This window comes from Bicyclus anynana, chromosome 22 (genome assembly GCF_947172395.1).
Source record: "Bicyclus anynana chromosome 22, ilBicAnyn1.1, whole genome shotgun sequence".
NCBI classification, from domain to species: Eukaryota; Metazoa; Arthropoda; class Insecta; order Lepidoptera; family Nymphalidae; genus Bicyclus; species Bicyclus anynana.
This window is the reverse complement of record NC_069104.1, coordinates 11,987,257-12,012,652: the sequence shown is the minus strand read 5'-3', so window position 1 is coordinate 12,012,652 and position 25,396 is coordinate 11,987,257. Positions and strand designations below refer to the sequence as shown.

General features: G+C 37.5%; 2 protein-coding genes across 2 annotated transcripts in view; one reads left to right on the top strand and one right to left on the bottom strand.

Annotated features, from left to right (window-relative positions):
• The window catches only part of LOC112057716 (uncharacterized), a 241,449-nt gene that overhangs the window by 154,805 nt on the left and 61,248 nt on the right, over positions 1-25,396 (top strand). The gene's annotated exons all lie outside the window — the stretch shown is intronic.
• LOC112057710 (protein masquerade) lies at positions 247-23,933 on the bottom strand. Its single transcript, XM_024098231.2, has 14 exons — positions 23,686-23,933; positions 10,383-10,532; positions 9,673-9,777; positions 8,890-9,086; positions 7,942-8,139; positions 7,197-7,324; positions 6,745-6,875; positions 6,351-6,527; positions 5,815-5,889; positions 5,527-5,686; positions 4,885-5,072; positions 4,320-4,409; positions 3,529-3,683; positions 247-2,828 (listed from the first exon to the last, which is right to left on the bottom strand). Exons 1-14 carry the CDS (start codon positions 23,765-23,767, stop codon positions 2,661-2,663), a joined length of 2,004 nt encoding a protein of 667 aa, XP_023953999.1. The 5' UTR covers positions 23,768-23,933; the 3' UTR covers positions 247-2,660.

Sequence of the window (25,396 nt, the reverse complement as noted above, 5' to 3'; positions counted from 1 at the left end):
TAGGGGTAGGGAAGGAGTCAAAGCGAAGCTTGACCTTATAAACAAAAGTAGGTAGGTACTAACGCGTGCTCAGCTGCTTGACTGCTTCAAAAATATGTCAAATAATTGAAAATTTTATGGCGTCAACGTTTTGCTGTGGATATTCGATCGCACGTCAATAACATCCAGAGTTATTGTACATACTTCAACTTACCGCGTACTATACATACGCTAAGGTGATAATGCTGCCATGACTAAAAAAAACAATTTAAATTGAATATTTTATTAGCAGACTTAATTACATTAGCTTAAAAAACATTTTTGATATAATAAATAAGTGTAGGTCAAAGTTTTGACTCACAAAATGCAGTTTCAATAACCATGATAAATAAACTAAGATAAGACTATTTACAACAATAAAGAAAAGACTAAGGCGCAAAATCTAATAAAAAGTTTAATAACAAAGACCGCGCCAAACTTTCAATTCCACTTTTTAATTGTAGCACGCTGAACTATGCGGAGATCGCTGCGCAGTCTAGCATAATGCCTAGTTCGGACTACTTTAGCATTTTAGTCTAGACTTTATAGCATTTTAGTTTAGACTAAAATACTAAAGTACTTAGTCTGTACGGCCTTTACCGGACTAAAAGTTTGACGAGAGTTAGAAATGGATAAAATGGTTTAATTTTTACTGATAATCTATAGATGTTTCGCAAACTATCCTCCATGTCGCAAACACAGATTAAAAATAAAGGTTATAATGTTTGTTCCTTAAGTCGCAGGATTTGTATTTTCAAAAATAGAAATCCAAGCCATAGTCATAAGATAGTCTGAAATAGAATTTAATATAAATAGCTTAATTAACAAATATATTTTTATGATGTTTAAGTTACGGTTTGGTTCATAACCTAAGACTAAACAGAACTACGTTAAATGTAAAAAAATAGTCAGTGATTTTTGTTGAAAAATAGGTAAATGGTCAGAATTGGTCAGCCTTTTCAAAATCCAATAGGTTAGTTGACTCGAATCAAATTATAATAAAAACAATATTAATTTCGCATAGTAGGTAGATAGGTAGGTACATAAAAAATTTTCAAGTAAACACGTTTCAAAAAAAATTTATCTAGTAGAACGTTATTGAACTATTTAAGACCATTAAAAAAAATGTCAACTAGCCTATTGGTAAAGGCTATTTAAAACAAAAATAACATACAAGAATTTCATTTAATTTTTGCTTGTTTTGTTTTAATAAATAATTAAATCGTCTATCTACTATAGTATAATCATTATAAATATTTATTTAAGGTAACATTTAAAACTGCATACAAAATTATTAATTGCCAGTATCAAAAATTACGACTGAATACAAAATGGTGGGAAAATATTTTAAATGCTTTCTATTTAAATTAACTATGCATATCATAAATAATTAAATACCTAACTAATGTTCCAAATACAGGCAAATATTTATTTACAAATTCAAAGACTTAAAATATAGTAACTTTAAATAAAATATTAAAGTAAAGAAATAAATGCATTCTAAATACAAAAATAAGTTGTAAACTGTTGGTAAACTGTTTATTTTTTTAATTTGTAAAGGCTATTTACCTACTGTTATATAAAGCAAAAAAATACAGATTATAAGGTTCTTTTTTAGCTTTTTATCGAACTTTAACAACAATATTATTGTTTTTTTGAATAACGTAGAGACATAATAAATAAATTCGGTTACTTAAAACGTAATTTTTTATCCTATTAATCATAATGTCACCGCGCAATAAATATGTTTTAATCGACTTCCAAACAGTAGGTTACGTGCTCAGGTAATGTACTTACAACCAACCTATGTTTTTTTTTTGGGTCTTTCCACTATCTACTGCAATTGCCCCCGCATTCTGTAAAATTACGAGTACAGCGCTATGACATCGTTGGTTTCCATGGAAACTTCGTTGTTAGTGAAATTTTAATTTTGGCGTCCCATAGAAATAAAGTTCAATTTCGAATTAAACTTATTATAGGCGAATATTTCAAAAATAGCGGAATCACGCCTCTGTTTAACATTATTGTCAATTGCCAAATACTTTGTCTTCTGTTCTTTTCTGTGTAACTATGCTCCTCTGTATTAATTATTATTATTAACTCTGCAGTTTGAATATTAAACATTTTGGCTGTTATTATAATTTAGGCACGATAAATATAATGATGCAAGTGCTAGCAATGCTAGCAATAATGAAGTTCATTATTTGCATTATTATCATTGCTGCATTATTTTATTTTTAACCGACTTCAAAAAGAAGAAGGTACTGAATTCGCTTGCTGATTTGAAGGCGGTGCCCAGCCGGTGTGTTAATTTAAGCCGTTTCTGAATGAACCACATGAAAGATTACTATCTGAAAAATCTAAATCTTTATGATGGCTTGAATTAATACATCACCAGCACCGCCTTCAAACTGATCAGCAGGTAAAACACAAGTGATGTTGTTATTTTTCGCTTTTTAATTTAGTGAATATACGTTTCTGAAGTCGGTTGAATTTTTTTTATGCAAGATCAGATAGTGTCGCGTTTGACCATGACCACGACCATGACCATGGCCGCGACCATGACCACGACTATGACCATGAGCTGATGGTAAGTGTAAATATAGTCTAAAATGGGACACAGTTGCCTAGGATATTCACTGTTATAGATTGTTCACGGATATGATCTGGTTGATCCACCCTATGAAGGAGGACACTTTGACGTAGACGCCGGGCACGTCGCGCCGCCCGCAGCCGAAGCCCCACGAAACCAGCCCCACCAGCTCGTAGAAACCATCGTCTTGACACACCAGAGGACCTCCACCGTCACCCTGAAAGAATATGGCGACTATAAGAATCATTGCTATCACCAAAAAAACGGACGGACTGTAAAAGGGACGGATAGGGACGGACGGAAGAGAATGCATGCAAACGAAATGCGTATATGTGGATGTGGTGGATGTGTGGTGTGACAAGAATTGATAAAATAAAGAATGAGTATTTAAGAAGAAGTCTAAAAAAGTGGCGCCAATGACAGAAGAATTGAGGAGTAAGGTTAGCTTGGTATGGGGATGTAATGCGGACTCAGACCAATTACCTTCTATACAGACAGAGCCAGCGACCGCCAGACCTTCGTCATTTTATAAAAGCTGACAGTTTGTCAGCTCATGCTCCTACCATAGATAAGTACTGTGAAGTTTGGACCGTGGTGGCTTTGAGAGATAGTAGGTTTCAAGGATCCAGACCCTCAACCGTCTTAGTATAAAGTTTAATTTTTTTTATATTTTTATCAGCATAATATGAGATTAGGTATGTCGAGGAAAACATAAAAAAATTAAACTTTAAACTTAGACGGTTGAGGGTTTAGATCCTTAAAACCTGCTACCTCCCAAAGCTACCACAATACAATCCAAACTCTTTAATTGACTACCGTTCTTACTTAGGGGCATGAGTTGACAAACTTTCAGCTTTAATAAAATGACGAAGGTCTGGACCCGCCCCCTCTCCCTCTATATACGCCTATGAACCCACCTGACACGCGTCGTTGCCTTCTTCCCCGCCTGCACAGAAGGAGCTGGCAGGCAGGATGAAGATCTTCTCTGTGACAGCGTTCACTTTTCGGATGCATTCCGCGTCGCTCACTATTGGCAGCTCAGCCTCGCGCACGCGCAGTGGGATTGGTCCCGCTGGACATTTAAATGGTTAGTGAAATGAAATAAAAGCTCTCGCTCTCAGATCAGAGGTACCTACTACAATAAGGCAAGATGTGCCTCTCACTTTTCGCAACAAAACTGGGAAAGCAATTAAAATATTTTCCCTCTCGCTGCCTGCTAGTGCGGGAGTATGACAACAGTGGCATAACGCACTCCTGAAGCGTGGACAAAGACTCACTCAAGTGGTTAGTAGTACCTACCTACCTATAACACTTTGCAGATGGCCCACCCAAAGTTAAACGGAAAACCATTGCCTATAACAGCTACTTTGCTTGTTTAAGAGGGAAGAGTTAAGACTTGCAAGATTGATAAGAAGTCAATAATGTAAGTTAATTAAAAACCCTTAGAATTTTAGTCGCATTTCATTTAGGTATGTATATTTTTTGTCTCTTTAGACGAGAGACATAAAATATATCTAGAGCCTAGCCCTCTCGCCGTTTTCTTGGCGACGCCGACGAAAAGCGAAAAACGTGACGTCCCTAAAAGTTACTTAATAAAATACGCGTTCGACATAACTGTAGCAAAAGGTTTAAATATATTAGATGCATAAAACACGGTCAAAATTGTTTAATAGTAACTACAGATACAGAATGACTAATAAATACTCACTCTCGCCCATGTATCCGTACCCGGTGACAGTGCAGCGCTTGCCCGCCGCGTGGCTCACTCCTCGCGCCGGCAGGCACACCAAGCACACACCTGCAATAATTCATGAGTCAACACTTCCCGAAAATAGTACCCCTCCCCAAGAAATGATCACCTGGCACGATGACATTTTTTATCTGTTTGCTTATAAATTAGGATTATACATAGTCTATTTAAATTTTTTATACACCAAATTATTATGGTAGAAAGTATCAGGGTCTTATTATATTTAAGCAATCTTTGTAAACCTGCTTTTTTATGGTATTTTTGCTATTATTTACGGCTACACTTGCCTCTTCTTTCTATAGTTATACTAACTATAGAAAGAAGAGGCAAGTCAACAAAACTTCAGGGTCAGGGCTGATCACTCTACTCAGTCTAAATGTGCCAGTCAGTTTCAACGTCTGTTAAGCCGAAATCCTGGCGTGGGCCTGTACAATAGTCCACTGCTCATAAAAGTCTATAACATTACTTGAACAACCCATCTATTATATCTAAATGTGACTTTTACAAACAAACAACGTGTCACCTTCTTTCAGCTCAGCTTTGCCGTGCAGCTTTAGCAGTGCTATATCATTGTCCAGGGTCTGGCTGTTGTGGTTGTGGTGTATGTACGTGGTCGCCACGCGCAGCGTCTGCGCGCCTGGTGACCCGTACTTGCGCGTCAGGTCGTGGTCGCCCACGCGCACGTAGATCGCGTCACCTGAGCGCACGATACTGGGAACAGAGATCAACATGTAGCGCGATGATGGGTGCATAGATCAACTTGTAGCTGGGTATGAAGATTGACTTTTAGCGAGATAATCATCATCATCATCATTAACAACCCATATTCGGCTCACTGCTGAGCTCGAGTCTTCTCTCAGAATGAGAGGACTCATCACCGAAAGCTCGTGGTTCGATCCCCATCTCCTCTAGACCTCTCCTCTCGACTCTAGAGGATGAGTCCTCTCATTCTGAGAGGAGACTCGAGCTCAGCAGTCTAGAGTCTAGACTACTGCTAACCCACTCCCAACACAGTTTTCCAGCTAATTGGATGTAAATGGGAATTTTAATCTTATAAAATAAAATAAAAATATGGCAAATATTCATTTATAGAAAAAAACATCTATGTTGCAATGTTGAATACAAAGATCAACTTTCAGCACAATTTCTGTAACACTGTACTCACTTGGTAACGCAATGCGCGGCGGTGAGTACCCACTGCGTGCCGACGAGAGCAGCGCCGCATAGGTATTGGTTGAGCGAGTTGATGAGCGCCACCTGCCAGCACCATTCGCCGCGCTCGCCGTCCTCGCCGCCCATCACGCGGCCAGCGCGCGATGATGTGCCTGCATCAGATACAGTTGAACTAAATCATCAACATTATTGTAATCAAGCGATGCATGATTGCATGAAGAAGAGGTGTTCGAACTCGCTTGTTGCTTTTTAGTTATTTAGCTCTAAAACTAGCAATCACCTTTCACTCCGCAGACGTATTTGTTGTACTTTTCAGGTGTCCTCAACGTCGTCACGTAGTTCGGTTCGTATTGTGCTGAAATGGAAACAAAATACTTTTTAAATTATTAGGTCAAACAAGTGTAGGTACCTACTTTCAAATAATAAATAGCATTCAGGGTCTGAAGATAAATATGGTGAGGGGTTATTTATTGGTGTTTGGTCTCAAGATATGTCTCGGTTAGCACATCATATTCAAAAAATAAACCGCAGTAAATGATAATGGCGTGCTTTGTCCACGGACATAAAGTTTTCTTTTTATGAGATTAGACTAAATAGTGCACGAAATGGCACATAACTTGCATTTAAAACTTTCGTGTCTCTAATACAAAAATTCGCCTTAAATAAGGCGAATGATCATGTGACAGAGAGAATAACTCACAACACTTCCCTTTGTTGTGGTCTCTCTGTCCAAACTTTGGATACCCGTTCTAATTTTCATAATCTACTTTTAGTTTCGTTATCTATTATGTCAGTTCTGATTGTGTGTGTACGTACGCATGGGCGTGGTGATGGGCGCGGGCGTGTGCAGCACCATTGCGTGCGTGTGCGTGGTGGCCAGCGGGTACGAGTCGTTGCGGCTCACGCCCATCGCTTCCAGCACCTTGGCCTTGGGCGCGCAGCACGCGGTGCCTGCCTTCTTGCACTTAAACACATCCGTCATCTCCGCGTTGCCTGAAAATTAACGGGAACTTAGGACAAGCATTCAATAGAAATTTACATTGTAACTGTATAAGACAAAAAGTGACTTTTTGTTGTGAGGATCATAGTCTAGTGCAGATCACCCAGATCTACTCCGAGCATAACTTTGGTCGCTAATTATATTTCGAAGCCATAATGTGCTACAAATTAGTTGATATTTAAATCGGCATTGAATAAAAACAGTACTCACGGAAACACGTGAAGGAGAGAAGCGACACTATGCAGGAACCAGGGCAGTCGGGCCGTGGATCGACGGGCGCTGGTGTCGTGGTCGTCGTCGTTGTTGTCGTGGTGGGCCGCGGGGTCGTGCGCGGAGGAACTCTGAATAATAAATGAGAATTTATGGCATCTTCGAGTACGTATGATATCTGTAGACTTAATGGTATTTAGATAGATAACCATGCTCTGCTACCAAAAACTTACAAAGATTTGATTGAATTTTTTTTCCATGAATCTTTCCGGCCCGTGTGAACGGGACGGGGCTACGGGCCTCGAGGCAGTGCCTCTTTGCGCGGGTGTGTCGCGGGGCACCTTGCTCCCCCGATATTCTCTTTTAACCCCTCCCAGAGTTGAGGCTTTTTAGCCTAAGGGCTTGGGTTGGGGGGCTTTGGTTTCTTATTCATATTATTATATTCAGTTCACCTTGTATTATCACAGCAGATGGAGCCACTGTGCTTGCAGGTGGTGTGTGAGAGGAGCACGGCGGGCCGCTCGCAGAAAGCTGCCATTATGTTGAGGAGACAGTAGCCCGGACACCGTGGCAGTGGAGGCTGGAACGATAAAAAAATCAACTATTTAATGTGCTAGCTAAAAATCAATGCTTTGTGCTCCTACTAGTACTTAGAGCACAAATGCAAATTTTTAATTATATTATGATAAGTATGGTCAACTTGGCATTGTGAGCTGTCTTGTCTTGGCGCTTGTACATACTACTTGGATTTTTTAAAAGAGGTCAAATTGAATTGCTTTTAATTACGTCTACCACCCTGTGTGTTATTATGTGATTGAAGTCAATCCTTTACAAAATTTAGTTAGTGTCAGGGTCCACTTCAATAATCGCATATTCAATTTTACGTTCTTTCTCCTACAACTTCATAGGGATCCCATGGATCTCATGTCCATGGGACATCTGAGAGGTCCTATTAAATGTTTGGTGAAAGCAGCTATTTCGTTGCAAAAGGTTTTATCGAAATAATAGGCAATAGCTATTGCTTTACATATTGGTATGGAAATCAAGAGATAATCTTGCGAAATATTTCCCAATAATAATTTTCGCAGTTTTATCTTGTCTTCTTTCTCTGAATCTTGGTTCTAACGTGACGTTGTTGTCTTAACTAGCCCATGTGATTAAGGTACGATTAAAGATTAAGAGAATAGAGGCAGTTACCGGCGTGGTGGGTCTCGGCGTGGTGGTCGGGCGGCGCGTGGCGGGCTCGGTGCTCTGCTCGGTGAGGCAGCAGGTGCCGTCGGCGGGGCAGCTAGCGTCCTCGTCCACGTGGTCGCACAGCAGCGCGAACAGCCCGCTGATGCAGTCGCCGCGACACTTGTGACCTGGCTTCTGCTTGGGCGCTGGGGTTGTTGTTAGCTGGAACCAGATAACACTGTTATGGGCCTTGTGGTAATTGACAAATAAGAGAACGCGTGCAACCTTTGCTTTTTTTATTCAATGACAGGTTAGTTCTTGACTGAAATCCTGATTGCGCGTATGCTGACCAGGGAAGAGAGGAAAAAGTAAAAAAAGAGAAAAAGAAAACCTATAACACGATGTGATGCCACGCGTTTCCATTAAAAGAAAGATGTAAGAATTTTTCAATAACAAATGCCACTTAAGCTGACCGTAGGCTGGTTTCAGATCACGAAGAGACTTCGGTAGGAGTCGTGGGATTGACATTATGGTATATTGCTCTTTTTGTTCTTCCATAATTTTTTTTGTACGTCCTTCAACCTGGAGTTTAGAACTTGGCAATTGTTACAATTTTTTAATGTAATAAAACTACACCTTGACTGCGATCTCACCTGACGTTAAGATGGAAGCAGGCTTACTTAGAAGACGTACAATAATATTCTAACGATACCGCTGACGGTTTCTACGCGGCATCATACCAGAACGCTGATACGCTTGGCTGTACGTCTTTGCTCGTTGGTTGATAACCACGGCAGATGCCTACCCCCAGACCAGACCTGAGCCAATTTAGAAAATATAAAATTCTAAACGGAACAAGCTGGGAATTTAATCCAGGACCTTTCTGTTGAGAACCACAGCACTACTAACTGCGCCAGAGAGGTAGTCGATAATCCCCGTGCCTTGTAGAGCACGTGTACGAATAACTCTTACCGCAGTGGACGGCGGACGCCTAGTGACGTGTTTCTTCTCATTAGGAACGACCAGGTCCGGCGGCCGCCGGTCGCCATAGCCGTCCTTGGACACGCAGCACAGGCGCCCGGACACACACAGCTCGCCGGACGTCAGGTACGCCTCGCAGTACTGCGTCAGGCGAGATTCAACACATACACCCGGACAGGCTATGTTACCTGTAAAAATTAATTTCTCTTAATAGAAACAGATGTTACGAGTAATCTACAAAGTTTTTAAGAGCCGTGCCCAGTGGATATGACCTCTGCCTCCGATTCCGGAGGATGTGGGTTCAAATCCGGCCTGGAGCATGCACCTCCAACTTTTCAGTTGTGTGCATTTTAAGAAATTAAATATCACGTGTCTCAAACGGTGAAGGAAAACATCGTGAGGAAACCTGCATACCTGAGAATTTTCTTAATTATCTGAGTGTGTGAAGTCTGCCAATCCGCATTGGGCCAGCGTGGTGGTCTATTGGTCTAACCCCTCTCATACTGAGAAGAGACTCGAGCACAACAGTGAGCCTAATATGGGTTGATAACGAACAAAGTTTTTAGTCAAATAGATGCGCTAAACAGGGAATCATTGGTTTTTGGCGGAAATTAAATATATACGGTTTCAATTCGATATTGAGCCATCAGACGAGTATTGCAAAGTTTATTGCTGTTAGTAATACATCACCATTGATATATCTTTAAACCCTTTGTAACCAGTCAACTATTGAGTGTGTGTCCTAATAGTTAATAGGGTGTACCTAATAATTACCACTGTCTTTGTATTTGTCGGCGCGCGTCGTGCTCTCCTCGTCGTACGCCTCCGTGGTGGTGTAGCGCGTCGTGAACGGCTTGCGGGTCGTTACCGTATCGTTGCCTGCAACCAATCATTAGTTTTGATATCATTTAGATGATTATCTCATTATTCCAGTGTTACTGGGGGATGAGTGCTAGATTTGGGTAAGGATTTCGAAAGAGAAGAGAAAAAACAAAGGCAAGAAGAAAGAACAAGTGTGTAGTGGTAAGGCATATCTAGAGAACAGACGTAAGCGATTGACAGACGCATAGGTATGTAAAACTGAAGAAACGTCAGCAATGCCAAGAATTGCACGCTCCTTCAGTTTATAGACACAGACGATGGTCTGTCATAAACATAGAGAATTGACTTGATCTTTACCAACAAACAATTTTGACATTTCAAAAGTGTTTGTTTTAACCAAAAAATGAAAACGAATAAGCAAAGGATTTTAACATTAAATCCCTTGCTTCGCTCGTCGCTACACTGCGGCTAGACTATTTTGAATTTTAAAGTATTAATCAAAACCGATCAAAGAAAGGATGCGAACATGGAATCCTTTGTTTCTCTCGTGGCTTTGCTGCTAAGAAACTATATTTTAAATTACTAAGCAAAAACTGGCAAGCAAAGAATACTAACATTACATCCCTTGCTTCGCTCGTCGTTTAGCTATAAATATTACATACCCAACGGTTCGTCGACGCAGCACTTCATGGACGGGTTGGGGCACTCCACCTCGTCCAGCACGTTGGAGCAGATGAGCGAGGCCAACGCGTGCATGCACACGCCCGGACAGTTCTTGGCGTCCACTTGCGTGTCCAGCGTGTCTAACAGACCTGGAATGGATACCAGACAAGTTTGTCAGACTAAATTGGAACGCAGAAAGATTTCATGTCTTATTGTATTTGATTTTCCCTCTGCATCGATAGGCTATAATTATATTGAGCAGCGACAGAGATTGTACCATTATTTTGTAGTAGAGGAAACATCTCGTTTAGGTACCAGGACTTGTGACCTTGTGTGGGTTTAATGTTCTATTGATCGATTTGATGACGGTGTTATGCCAAATAGGCTTATATAGATCATTTTGTTTCATTGGCACCGTCTTCAGACCGATCAATAGAAATGATATTCTTTGAAGTCGGTTTAATTATTTAGTTAAAAATATTTTTAGTTAATTAATATTCCTGGTTTTAGTGTTCCTTAGCATAGTCACCGTGCATATGCCTCTGACCGGATTCGAAACTACACCTTCTGAATTCGAAGGCAAAGGTCATATCCACTGGGCTATCATGTCTCTTCGACATTCATTCGTTCATCATTCATTCATCATTCTCTAGGCAATTTCGAATTTTAGCTATACTAACAGATAATAATTTAGATATTTGTTTGATTAATTGTATAAATAGACAAAATTGGTTACCACGCGAAAGACTTCGTAAATAGAAAAGTCAGGGGCAGTTGAAACTTGATTCGAAAGTTGATTTTTAATACAAAACGTTAGACAATAATTACATATAAATTATTTACATAACCGCTATTACTTATAAATAAAAACACTACTGAACCGAGAACCTAAAGAGCAGAAAACACAGTCTAACCAATATCTAGTGGGAGGCTTCGGTTGTGGCTAGTTACCACCCTACCAAAAAAAACAAAAGACGCACTGCCAAGCGGTTCCGTACGATGTCGTGTAGTAACCGAAAGGTTTGTGGATTTTCATCATCCTCCTAACAAGTTAGTCCGCTTCCATCTTAGATTGCATCATCACTTACCATTAGGTGAGATTGTAAGCGAAGGCTTACTTGTCAAGAATAAAAAAAAATCATACAGTGTAAATACAACTCATGCTATAATAATCAAGTTCATCATACAATCATATAACAATGGCGCGGCCTTAACCCCTAAAGCCTGCACTAACCGCATGGTCATGGTCATCCGATTCTCGACCTTATCGTCCAAGACATACCGCCCATCGTCTGAACCTGCAGCACAACATTCCGCTCCCGACCGTTAGATGCTCCCAACGACACAGTTGTGGTCGGAGGCTAATGAAAGGAAAATATTCTGTGGCCCAAATTATGAGCGATAGCTTTCCTGATTAATACCTTTTTTTAATACGCTTATATTAGCTTCACTGGTTACTATGTATGTAAGAAAATCAAATCTTGGAATCTTAATTTGACCCACTTCCCGGTCTTCGATTAGGATAAAATTTTGCACACGCTCTGAGTTCTGATGACAATACATGACTCGCTAAGAAACGTCATTACAAATCCAATATAGCGGCCTCCCCAAGATGGCGGACTGACTGTTTGAAATCCATCCCCATGATATGGATATCGAATGAAAGGGTTTGCTATCGGAAATACGAAAAAATAGTCATCATTATCAACCCATATTCGGCTCACTGCTGAGCTCGAGTCTCTTCTCAGAATGTACTCACATGTCTCAAACAGTGAAGGAAAACATCGTGAGGAAACCTGCATACCAGAGAGTTGTCTTAATTCTCTGCGTGTGTGAAGTCTGCCAATCCGCATTGGGCCAGCCTGGTGGACCATTGGCCTAACCTCTCTCATTCTGAGATGAGACTGGAGCTCAGCAGTGAGCTGAATATGGGTTGATAAGAAGAAGATATTACGAAATCGGATAAGTTTTTCTAAATTCGTAAAATAGTTTTAACCGAATTCCTTAGCATTATAAGATAACCGTATCTCGGTTATCTAGGTCGCCGTCATATAAGTGTGGTATTATGCTAATGATATTAACTGTTAACTCGTAACGTAGGGTGAATCACCAGGGTCCGGTTATGGGTTTACGTTGGTGCGTCCATTCATAAAATCGCATGTCGTAGAAAGATATGTTGCTTAGTTTACATCAGATTGATAAAGTTATGTCTTACGTTTTACTCGTAAGCCTTTTATATTTTCATGTCTCAAAAGAAAAGCCAAATACGAATTTAAAGCAGTTTTTTTTGTCGAATTTCTTTTATCAAGAAACATAACTGTTTTTATTAATTGAAAACAAAAATTTATTAACAATTTAACATTAACAACAAGTAAATCTGCATTTAGAATTATTACAAAAATATTTGAAAGTAAAGTTCAAAGTTTTATTAAAATAAATAGTTTACAAGCACATTAGTGAGCCGTTAAAATAAACTAATAATGTTAAAAAAAAACTACCAATCATTGTTTTTTTAATATTCGTAGGACAATCAAAACTTTAAATTGACTTCCATTGGTCTAGAAAAAATCTAATAAATAATGGAAAAAATTGTTTCGTTTTCAAAACTTACAATCAACTTATTTGCGAGTAAATAGTGTATTAGACAACAGTTATAGGTATATATTCAAACATAATATTTACATGAGTATACATACATTCAAAGACCATTCATTGACAATCGAGTAAAAATCGCTATAAGTTTCCAAGTTGCGCCGCCACTCCCGCGCACCGTTACCCGATGAGCTAAGCAGAGAAATCGCCGCCGCGCCGAAAACGAAAGTTCCCGACACGACACCGGCCGCGGCCGGCGCCGGACGACGATCGACGACAACCGACGCAAGTTGCATCACGATAACGACAAACCAAACGATCAACACAAGATATACCAAACGATCGATCAGTCTCTTTTATTTAATCTCCTAGTTAAACTTGTAAGGTATTCGTACAATGATCAATCAATCAGCCAAAAATACTCCTTCCTTTATGCCATAGTTAAACACAGGGCAAGATATTTATTTGTAAGCGATCAATCAGTCAAAAATACTCCTTTATTTATTTACTACTTTAACTCTGTACACGGCTGTAACTATAAACTAGATTTCAACCAGATAATTTATATTTAGATAATCAGTTTACTGTAGTCACTCGCCCTTGGTAAAATAACACAATTACAAACACAAAGCTATCTTCAGAATCCCAGAATCCTATACGTATGTAATCCCGAATTATATTTTTATACTTTACAAGTTAGCCCCTGACTACTATCGCACCTGATGGTAAGTGATGATGCAATCTAAGACGGAAGCGGGTTAGCTTGTTAACAGAAAGATGAAAATCTACACACATTTCGGTTTCTACACGAGATCGCACCGGAATGTTACGTCTTTGCCGGTAGGATGATAACTAGCCACGGCCGAAGCCTCCCACCAGCCAGACCTGGACCAATTAAGGAAACTTCAATCGGCCCAGCCGGGGATCGAACCCAAGAAGAAAAAAAGTTTTGCAAATCTACCGCACATACCACGCGCATATTGCCTAATTTAGTAGAGACGTGATAACCTAGAGGAAATTACCTCTGCCTTTGATTCGGAGGGCATATAGGTTTGAATCCGGGGCATGCACCTCCAACTTTTCAGTTATGTGTATCACGTGTTTCAAACGGTGAAGGAAAAACATCGTGAGGAAACCGGCATAGGTACCTGAGAATTTTCTTAATTCTCTACATGTGTGAAATCTTCCAATCCGCATAGGGCCAGCGTGGTGAACAAGACTAGATTAGCCAAACCACGCTCATTCTGAGAGATGACTCGTGCTCAACAGTGAGCCGAATATGGGATGTTAATGATGAATCAATCAATGTCATTAATACTAATAGTTATTTCCCAAGTAATTTCCCAAGGTTCTTACATCTTATACTACAAAGATCAACAGTTCACACGTTAACTAACTTTTATTGCATCACAATAACAGAGCGTTTTTGCTGTATATACCAAAGAAGTAACTTCAAACTCTGTTGACTGAACCAACAAAATTAATTAACTTCGATTAAATCAAAGAAATGGGTGAAATTGTTTCCATTGACCGGCCCTTATTCTTCAATATATTAGACTTCAACGCGCTTGTGGAATCATAAAATTAGTTTTCTAAAAATGTGAAATTTTGTAATTTACTTAATTTAATATGATTAAAATATATTACTTTTTTAAAACAAAATTATAGTCACATTCAAGTATATTCCATCCCAATAGGTACTAATCTGTTCAGCCATTTAAAAGTTATGGTGAAATGATGAAACTTACAGACATGAATAATATAGAAAGAAAGAAAGAAAGAAAGAAAGAAAAGTTTATTTAGAATACACATCATACAAAGAAAAGAGAGAAAAAAAAAACAATAAATTAAAATACATTGCAACTTGCATGATGTGATCCTAAAAGGGTCACCACTCAGCATATTGCAGTGTCCGTAAGGATACCGCGCTGATCTTCCGTGGAGCCATTAAGGTGACGTTTGGACGGTATCGAGACGTGCGGAGCGCCTCTAACAAACATCGACAAATATTAAAAGAAGACAGATACGTAAATTAAATACAAAAATATTACTAGTAGAAACAAGTGGTAAAAATAAGCCAATTATAAATAATAATACAATAAATAAATGATAACATAATAATTTGGTAAATAAATATTATAATAAATTAAACAAAACAAAGGACCCATTACTTATATGTTTTGAATTAAAAGATAATGTTTTCGAATTTTGGTTTTAAAAGTGGTCTTGGATATTTTTAAATTACGAAGAGGAGGAGGCAAATCATTCCAGCACTTTGTTGCCGCGAATTTAAAGCTTCCTCGAAAGGCAGCTCTGAAATGTTGCGGCACTTTAAGGGTCCAGACTCGATTTGATCTTGTCAAGGATGTTTTGTTTATATATTTAAACAATATACATAAAGAAACAATATACCGAAACAATATACATATAGACCTTTTTTGGATCAATTGAGTCAAACTTCTTATGCAGATACTTAATTGAAAATGTTTCATTATCAACCCATATTTGGCTCACTGCTGAGCTCGAGTCTCCTCTCAAAATGAGAGGGGTTAGGCCTTAGTCCACCACGCTGGCCTAATGCGGATCGGCAGACTTCACACACGCAGAGAATTAAGAAAATTACCTGGTATGCAGGTTTCCTCACGATGTTTTCCTTCACCGTTTGAGACATGTTATATTTAATTTCTTAAAATGCACACAACTGAAAAGTTGTAGGTGCATGCCCCGGACCGGATTCGAACCCACACCCTCCGGAATCGGAGGTAGAGGTCATAACCACTTTGCTACCACGGCTCACAATGTTTAAAGTTCCAAAAAGAAATATATATCATTTTCTCTAGTTTTCTATTATGAGATACATAAATCTCAGGTAGAAGATAGAAATTTCCGTGTAGAATCAGTAGTAGTAGTTATAGTAAGATACAAAGTCCTAAGGTTTAAAAAGAAAAACAATTTCCCACAGGATTTCACTGTTTTAATTACAACTAAACGCCGGTAGTCGGGAAAGTACCAGGCATATCGCACAGATCAGACTAGCGCGCACTTGTATTTCTAGTTACAACTACATGGAGTCTAGAAAGTTCTACGTGAGACCACTTTTTAGATATATAAGGTTACGTTCTAGAACTTTTGGCGTGTGAATTACTTAAAGAGTATTGTTATTAGTTAGTTGTCTACTGGACTACAAAAAGGCAGTGATTTTAAACCAATTTCATACCAAAAACATAGGTCCCAGGACTTGTGACCCTGAGTGTAGGTTTAAACAGTGGCGTACACTTCATACATCCAAAAATGCACTGCCTATCCTACGGACTTAATACAAACCTATCTTGAACCACAGACATACATAATGTTACATAGTTATTACAAGGAATTTTCCAATTTTTTTCTTATAGTGCATACCCTAGTTAAAAATCACACTACTGAGTTTAAAGGATTCTATTAGAATGCATTAACAGACACCATTCCGAACCTGAATTTTTTTGCATACCCACATTAAACAATTTATGATCAATTACGCAACCAAACCATTATTGCACAAAATCACAACACGACAAACAACATGACAGTAAGAACGTTGTTTAACAAAGAAATAAAGTTAATTCAGTCACTGTCATAAAATAATACCTATATAAAAAATACCTTCTTTTTATAATCTAAATTTATACTGGTATTATAAAGAGTATACTTAATCAATAAGTATACTAATACTGTCTGACTAATAGGCACATATTTAGCATGCTGAAGATTAAACGAAAACTTTTTAGAAGAAAAAGCTTTTACCTTTTTACAAATGTACTTGATAAATGAAGGACTTTCCATACAAATTATCAACCCCTGTTTCTCTTCTGATTTAATATTATACAACAAAAAGTATCCAAAAACCTTCTACGTATTATGGTCTCAAATCGTGCCAAGTTTCATTGAAACTCATTCAGTAGTTTTAACGTCATGTCTGGTCAACTTAAATACGACAGAAAGACAGACAGACAAAAAATAAAAAATATATACATAATAAAAATAAAAATGTAATAAAAATATATTTTCAGTATCGATTATATAATGCCCTCCAACAATAATTTTCAAACTACACATTTTGTGTTACAGTTCTCTAAGTATCTTCTTCTTGTATAAGTATCAGATAGATAGATATTAATTAATTTATAATTTAGTTTTAAATGACGCATGTTTTGTAATACAAGTAACAAATATTTTATTTTAAATGCTAATTTAATATTTTATATCTATAGATCTAGAACGAGACCTTAGAAACTTTAGCACAAGGATAAGATGTCATTCGCAAAAATCTGAAAACATACGCGCGCGGCTTCAGTGTTGTGGCTTTCTCGCGGGTCAATGACCCCGGCAACTTGTTCACTGCCCATTGATTGATTGTGTGTGCTCGAGCTTTACTCTTTCAATTGATGTAGTTTTTTTAAAATTTAAATCAATACACATAAGTTAATTGAAGTGTCTGTATGTGATTTGAAAATAACTGTGTTTTTTCAAGTGCTTATCTATTCACACGATCAATTTGACGGTCTCAGTTGGGCAGTTGTATGCGCCATGGATTTACGGAGGTCCTGGATTTGATCCCCGGCTGGGCCGATTGTGGTTTTCTGAATTAATACAGATCTGGCTTCGGCTTAGGCTATTTACCACCCTACCGGCAAAGGCGTTTCGCCAAGCTATTTAACGTTCCTTTACGATGCCGTGTAGAAACCGAAAATAGTTTGGATTTTCATCCTCCTCCTAACAAGTAAGCTCGCTTCCATCTTAGACTGCATCATCACTTACCATCAAGTGAGATTGTAATCAAGAGCTACTTTGTAAAGAACAAAAAATGTCTGAAACGGCTGAACCAATTTAAGTGGTGCATTCAATGGAAGATAGAGGAGGTTATGGGGCAACATATAGGCTACTTTTTATCTCGAAATATGCACATAGTCTCCGCGGAATTTATGAAAAACAATTTTTTATAAATCCGTGTAAATAAATTTTTAAAATTTACCAATTTTTTATAAATCCATGTAAATAAATTTTTAAAATTAAATATTTTTTTTATAAACGCGTATAAAGTCGCTAGAGTCCGCTAGTCTTACATGTGTGATTGACTAATTGCAATTAAAGTTTTACAATAACTTTTATTTATTTATTTATTTATTTATTTATTTATTTATATAAAGCACGCCAACAATACACATATTAAACGTTAAAACATAAGATAACACATATTAAAGAGTTCTGATATGCATATAAACAATAGGCGCACATAACATTTATATAATTATATGTCAACACTTAACTAATTATAATATGTCAAATTTATAGGAAGGATTAAATGTCAAAATTAATTATTACCTAATTTAAAATTAATAAAATAGTATACAATTTTAAAACAATAGCATAAAGAAGAAAACTTAACTTAATTAAATACAATTTTTGAATTAATTTACTAGGTAGGTAGATTATACAAAACAAAAAGAATAAATATTAAGAAAAAACATTAACATTAAACTAAATCTTACTAATAATAGAGACAATTTAATTATTATGGAGTTTAAAATGGTCATGCAACTTGTTTTTAAAGACATAGAAGGAATTGTGGAAGATGTCGATTGTGTAACTTTTAGTTGATCTTCTGTTTCATTATATTCATCATAATTAACATCATCATTATCAACCCATATTCGGCTCACTGCTGAGCTGGAGTCTCCTCTCAGAATGAGAGAGGTTAGGCCAATAGTCCACCACGCTGGCCCAATGTGGATTGGCAGACTACACACTCGTAAAGAATTATGAAAATTCTCAGTGATATTTAAATTCATAAAATGCACATAACTGAAAAGTTGGAGGTGCATGCCCCGGACCGGATTCGAACCCACACCCACCGGAATCGCATCCATTGGGCTATTACGGCTATTCATTGTATTACAATGTAAGTCATATCGTGACAAAACCTCGAAGCAACAACTAACAACTTCTTAAAAAGTAAATAATTCTATGATAAACTACAGTCAATGCAAAAAAGCGTCAAAAAGCGAAAAAGGCTGTATTGAAAAATTACGTGAGCAAATACATTAAGTTCGGTTTACGATGACTCGCAATATATTAGCAGCTGGATCGCGTGTTAGATTACATTAGCAAGCTTTATAGTTGATGTAATCAAAGTAATTTTATATACATATAATAAAATAATTTACAATTTTGCAGACTACATTTTCTTTTATACATTATATTTTATCCCCGTATTACCACAGGAACGGGAACTACTCGGGTGACACCGCGGGTGTCTTTTATTAATATCATAAATTAAGTTTAACATAGATTAAATAATTTCTGTTATAGATTCACAGAATTGGTTACCAAAATTAGCCTTATGATTAGTGTTGTTATTGCTATACTTTTTAGAGTTTTGTATTTAAAAAAATAAAAGCACGGTTTTGTGGAAGTTTATTAACAGAGCAGACATTAATTACAACATTACCACTTAGCAAAACACAGCAGTTCTAGCCCGAAGTAATAATATGAAAACAAAAGAGGTTGTACCATAGACAATACAGAACATTTTTTAGTGCTGCGTTCTGATTAGTTATATCTCAACAAAACTCATAAACCCTACCAACATGCGTTACAATAACGATTGTTGTTGGGCCCATGACGGCCCTGGGCACCGCTTAGGCCCACTTGTCCCCCCACTGGCCCCGGCACTACAATCCGGTGTGCTGTATTAATTATCAACTAATTAAACAGTGTAGAAGGTAACGGACGGAGTACCGTTACGCGCGGCCCCTTACTCCATACATCGCTGTTCTATAATTAGTAGCGCCTCATCGCTTGAGAAGCTGTATTATTTAGCTGCGGATCGTTATTAGGTTCGAGTCCCGGGTAACAGCGCAATCATTTATTTATTTAATCAACGGTTAAAACGAAGAATTTTCTAAATTAACACAAGTCTTGTTGAATGGCAGTCTTCTATCGTCTTGTTACTGGCCAGCAAAGACGTATACCAAGCGATTCGGTACAAAACCTTATAGAAAATTGTCAGGGGTTGAATGAACTGTTTTCCTTGCCAGTTATTTATGGTGATATTGTAAAATTTTGTTATATTAATGTTTATAAAGAACCGTTATAGTCCAGTGGATATGACCTTTGCCTCCGATTCCGGAGGATGTGGTTTCGAATCCGGTCCGTCAACTTTTCAGTTGTGTGCATTTTACAAAAATTAATACCATGTGGAACGGTGAAGGAAAAACATCGTAAGGAAACCTGCATACCAGAGAATTTTCTTAATTCTCTGCGTGTGTGAAGTCTGCCAATTTACATTGGGCCAGCGTGGTGGACTATTGGCCTAACCCCTTTCATTCTGAGAGGAGACTCGAGCTCAGCAGTGAGCCGAATATGGGTTGATAATGAGGATGATGAAAGATTATAAAGGCTAAGGAATATTGAAAAATCGTGCTACGATCAATAGATGCGGAGCATCTATGAAAAAGAATTATAAACATTTAAAAACCACAAAGAACCTGGTATATCTTATTATGCTCAGAATACATTATGATCAAATTATGATACTTATTTCCGTGGGTGTTTGAAATGAAATAAAATGAAATTTATTGTTAAAATAAAATTTTGATCTCTGTCATTTTATATCTTTTTCACGATTATGTGATTGTAAATGCGGATCCATTTCAAAAACGGTAAAACGTTATTCCCACCACGGAATATAAAGCTACGCTTGATTCCCACAATAGATTTTTAAAGTATCGCATTATCTATGTAGGTAACCCCAAGATCGCGAACCTACAATAAGTTTGAATTAGGAACGCGTTAAAAAATGTTGACTATTGTCTATGAAAATCTAAAGTTGACTGCACATTGATAATAGATTGTAAATTTTTTTTTCTTTTATGTTTTATATTTTTACTAGCTGGCCTGGGTAACGTTGTTTCATATAAAAAGAAAAAAAATATGGTGTAAAAAATAGATGTTGGCCGATTCTCCCGATATGCACACAAAATTTCATCATATTCAGTCCGCTTTCCGCCGCTTCGGAGGACTTTAGTAACAAACACTGCGTCAAAGATAATTGTAATACTTACTAGTCACGCGGATTCACCAGTGTAGTTCTCATTACCGTAGGAGGAATACGGGAATAAAATAGGGCCTATATATAGCACCCGGGGAAAGTAGTTTTAGAATATGCAATGCAAACAGACAAACAATAAATTATTTCCTCTTTATTAGTATAGAAGTTTAGATACCTTTAGTACAAGTGTAATATTAATTATAACCACTATCAGCCTTTTTTAACGGCCTACTATAGGGCCAGGCCTCACTCCTTATAGAAGAGGATATGGAATTTAAATCTACCACGCTGCTACTGGTGGTTGATGGGCATAGGATTAAAATGTTTTTTTTTAGGTTAGTCAGTGAAAGAGGCGTTACTTTTACTCAAACACCATTTTTCTGATATTTACACTTCGGTTTTCAGCTTAATATAGAGTTAACTTTGTATAGTAATTTTGTTTTTAACCGACTTCCAAAAAGGAGGAGGTTCTACGTTCGGCTGTATGTATGTTTTTTTTCATTATCTATTTTGTATTGTTTTGGTTTTCCAGTGCCAACAGGTTTATTATTTTTAGTGTCTAGGGATGTTGATAACTATACTGTACAAACACTGTTCTATATCAATTATGATTTCTAACAAAATTATCGATAATAATGTAGGTACATGGAAATTATTATATACGTACTACTAACCATAGACAAAAGGCTTAAATACAAGTCATTGTAACCCGCAAATGCAAATACGTTATTCTTATATTATTCTCAAGTAAAATATGAAAAAATGCCAACAAATAACAGTACCACACCACACATGTAGAATTAGAAATCGCGTCACGTACCGACCGACTGTGAACTCGAGAAAATTGCCTGCTAGAAAATATGTACATGATTTGGTATAATTTAAAAGTGGCATAAACAGATATTATCACGTGCAAGTATCAGTCTTGCCTCGTTTGGTACAGTGGTTAATCTAAGGTTAAAGATCTATGGTTTATAGCCCATGAGGTTCGAGTTCTGAGTTAGGCTATTAAATATTGAGCTCTTTTTGCTTCCAACCTTCCAACATCCCAACCCGGTTTTTGAAGATAAGCAACCACCGACCACTTTTTTTTTAAATATTAGTATTTTTTTTTAATATGACCAATATTCCAATTACTTTCAAACTGTCTCTATCCGCGAAAAGAAAATTGCCACGAAGACCTTCGGCAAAAGCGAAAAAATTAATTAATAGATGTATCAAAGAACAAAAGACTACCTTGTACATATGTATTCTGTGCTTTAACTGCTAATTCGTACACCGAGATCTGTTTACCTAAATTGATTTAATTTTAACCTAATAAAACCTCCGACCAAACTCCCTAATGACCTTATCGCACGATTATGCACCTGCACATCAATCAGCTCAATATTTTTAAGCCACTCTGGACTGGTTCTGCTTGAACACTCTTTCTAAAGTCCTAATCTCGAATCCTGTGACTTTGGACTGAGCTTAATGATAAAAGATAAATTAGAAGGCCTGCGTATTCCAATGCCGATTAACTAATTCAAACCTGGAAGTGTGAAGTTTCGAAAAAAAAATAATAAAGATTGATGATTTGTTTAGGCGTGTGGAATAATGTATTTTAGGCGATAGAAATTATTTTGAGCAATGCTATAGTAACCAAATCTCAAAACTCTCCTAGTAGCCTAGGCGCTAATATACTTTTAAATGTGAATTAATATTATAAGAAGTGGTCCTGTGGTTTAATCAAAGTAGGTGCTGTTACTGTAGGGATATCGGCACACAATATCCTTTTGTGATATTCTGGACTGTAATCTATCACTGTGCCAAATTTCATCTACATCGGTTTAGCCATTCGTGCGATTTTCTAACAAACAAATATTATTTAAACTTTCGCATTTGTACATTTATATCTATAATACTCGTAATAAGTAATTCATATTTCCCTTGACTATGTCGAATTCATTCATCTTTTTATGCTTTCTTATGTCTTGTAGAAGGTTTCTACGGAACGAAAAATTAAGAAAGTATCACAGAAAATTGGAAAACTTTAGAAACCTTAACGACTATTTTATGACCGTGTGTTAATCAAACTCAACAGCTGAACAGATTTAGATAAAATTTGCCTCTGAGGTAGATTATAGTCTAGTGAAGTACACGGTACTTTTTAACCCAATATTCCTTTATGACATTAATCTACGCGAGTAAAACCATAAGATATATATTATGATATCAGTTATACGTAGAAATCACTTTAAAAATTGTTTTATTTTTTATTCTATTACAATTGACTGCGATTACACCTGATCGTGACGATGCAGTATAAGATGGAAGCGGAATTACTTGGAAGAGATTCAAGTTTGTTCTAACCATACGCATACCTTTAAAAAATATTAACCAATAAAAACATCCACACTCAACAGAGCATAGTCAAACGGTATTGTTTACGTGGATGCTATATTTCTCCGTTATATTACAGAGATACCAATACGTAGCGGTTTCAAATACCATTGCCAAAATCAGCCGGGTGTACGTACATTTCAATGCAACGTACGTCCGACCTTCGACTGATTAATATGTAAGTGGGTCCGACCCAAAAAGCCGACCCATCTTGTAGGAGAAAGTTATCGTTAGCTGACCTGAGAGGAAAGAGCTCGCGAAGGATTCGTCTTGCGCACGCGCGCCCAACGCAAGCAGCAGGAGTATGGCAGCCACTGTCATGGTGCACTGTCAAACTGTCACGTCTGTCACAAACCGTCAACTGCCGAGGCGCATGGCGCGGCGACCGATCGCCGTATCGCGTGGTACTCGACTGGGTGAAAGAAAGAAAGGCGGCGCGGTCCGACCGCATAGATTATGGGCGGTGAAAGTCAGAGGCGCTCTGATTAAATACCTAACACTTCGGAGCTCACAGCAATCTTAGGCTTAATTTTTTTGTATGTTTGAAAAAGATTTTGATGCTTTAAACTAAATAATATACAAACTTAATTAGTAGTACTAAAAGTAAATTCAAAAACTCACTGCAACTCTGCCGCTTCCAAGTATATATTTTTGAGGCCTAAACTAATTCGTTAGCCACAATAGCAGCCACCTTTCAACCACCTGTAGACTTGATAACCCTATTTGAAAAACATCGAACTTAAAACTTACATTTACTTTATGCAACAAAATTTGAACCCATCCCCTGTTCGTTCGTAAGGATTAATTTGTAATTTTAAAGAAAATGGTTATTTACTTTCCATAAGCTGTGGATATGAACCTCCAACTTTTTATTTAGGTGCTTATAAAGAAAATAAATATCATGTGCCTCAAATGGTGAAGTCATGTGTGTGTGTCATTCTCTACATGTGTGAAGTCTGCCAAACCTCATTGCTACTTGAGTATCTTGCCCTTTTATCATTTATCTACTGTTTCGGCGATGCGGCTACTTTAACCACTAAAGTAGCCGCATCTGCAGTGTTTACTCTATGACCGGATCGGCATCATTTAACGCCGAGCGTCGGTACTGGTTGCGACTGGCGGCGTAAAGTAAGCGGCGGTGATAGTGGCAGCGCACGATCAATGGAGTGCTAATTTAATTACTAAACGGATAGGTATATCTACGTTTTTCTTAGCTGGCTCCTCTACACATTCACATAGTGCTTGTACCTACTTAGATGAAGCGAGAGACGTGACGTCATAGATTTGGTTTGTTGTAAGTTTTAAATTAACCATAGACACGTCCGTGGACACACACAAGGTTTCACCTGAAAACCAGCGCCACAGCTCGTTGTGGCATCGTGCTGAGGTGGATACCATTTTTGTCCACGACCAGATTTTTGTATGTTCTGTTTGTTTATTTTATTTTATTTCTTGTGTGTGGATAAATAAAGATATTCTATTCTATTCTATTCTATAACTGAATATAACATTTTCCTATCATTCTTACACATCATCATCGCCATCAAAAGCCATTAGCATCGCTAAGGTTTTCTACAGGAGTGCGCCCAGGAACTTTTCGATCTAGTTCCTTTTTCACCTTTTTACTTAGAACTGCCAGGTATCGCAGAAGTCTGCATCCATACATAGTTGATGTCCCTTGAATGCGTACGAAACTTTTCGGCTGCTTGCTCCTGATCCGCGAAGTTACGGAATGCCCTACCACCTGCAACATGGGTATCTTCAAGTCAAGAGTGAATAGGCATTTTCTAAGCGTTCTATCATAGGCTGCATCATCGCTTAATGACTAGCATGATTCAAGCCAAGCGCTCGCCTATATATATAATGTAAACAATACAGTCATCATTATAATTTTTTTTCCTCTCATGTATTTATTAACCTTTTTTTAATTTTTAACAATGTTAATATAAA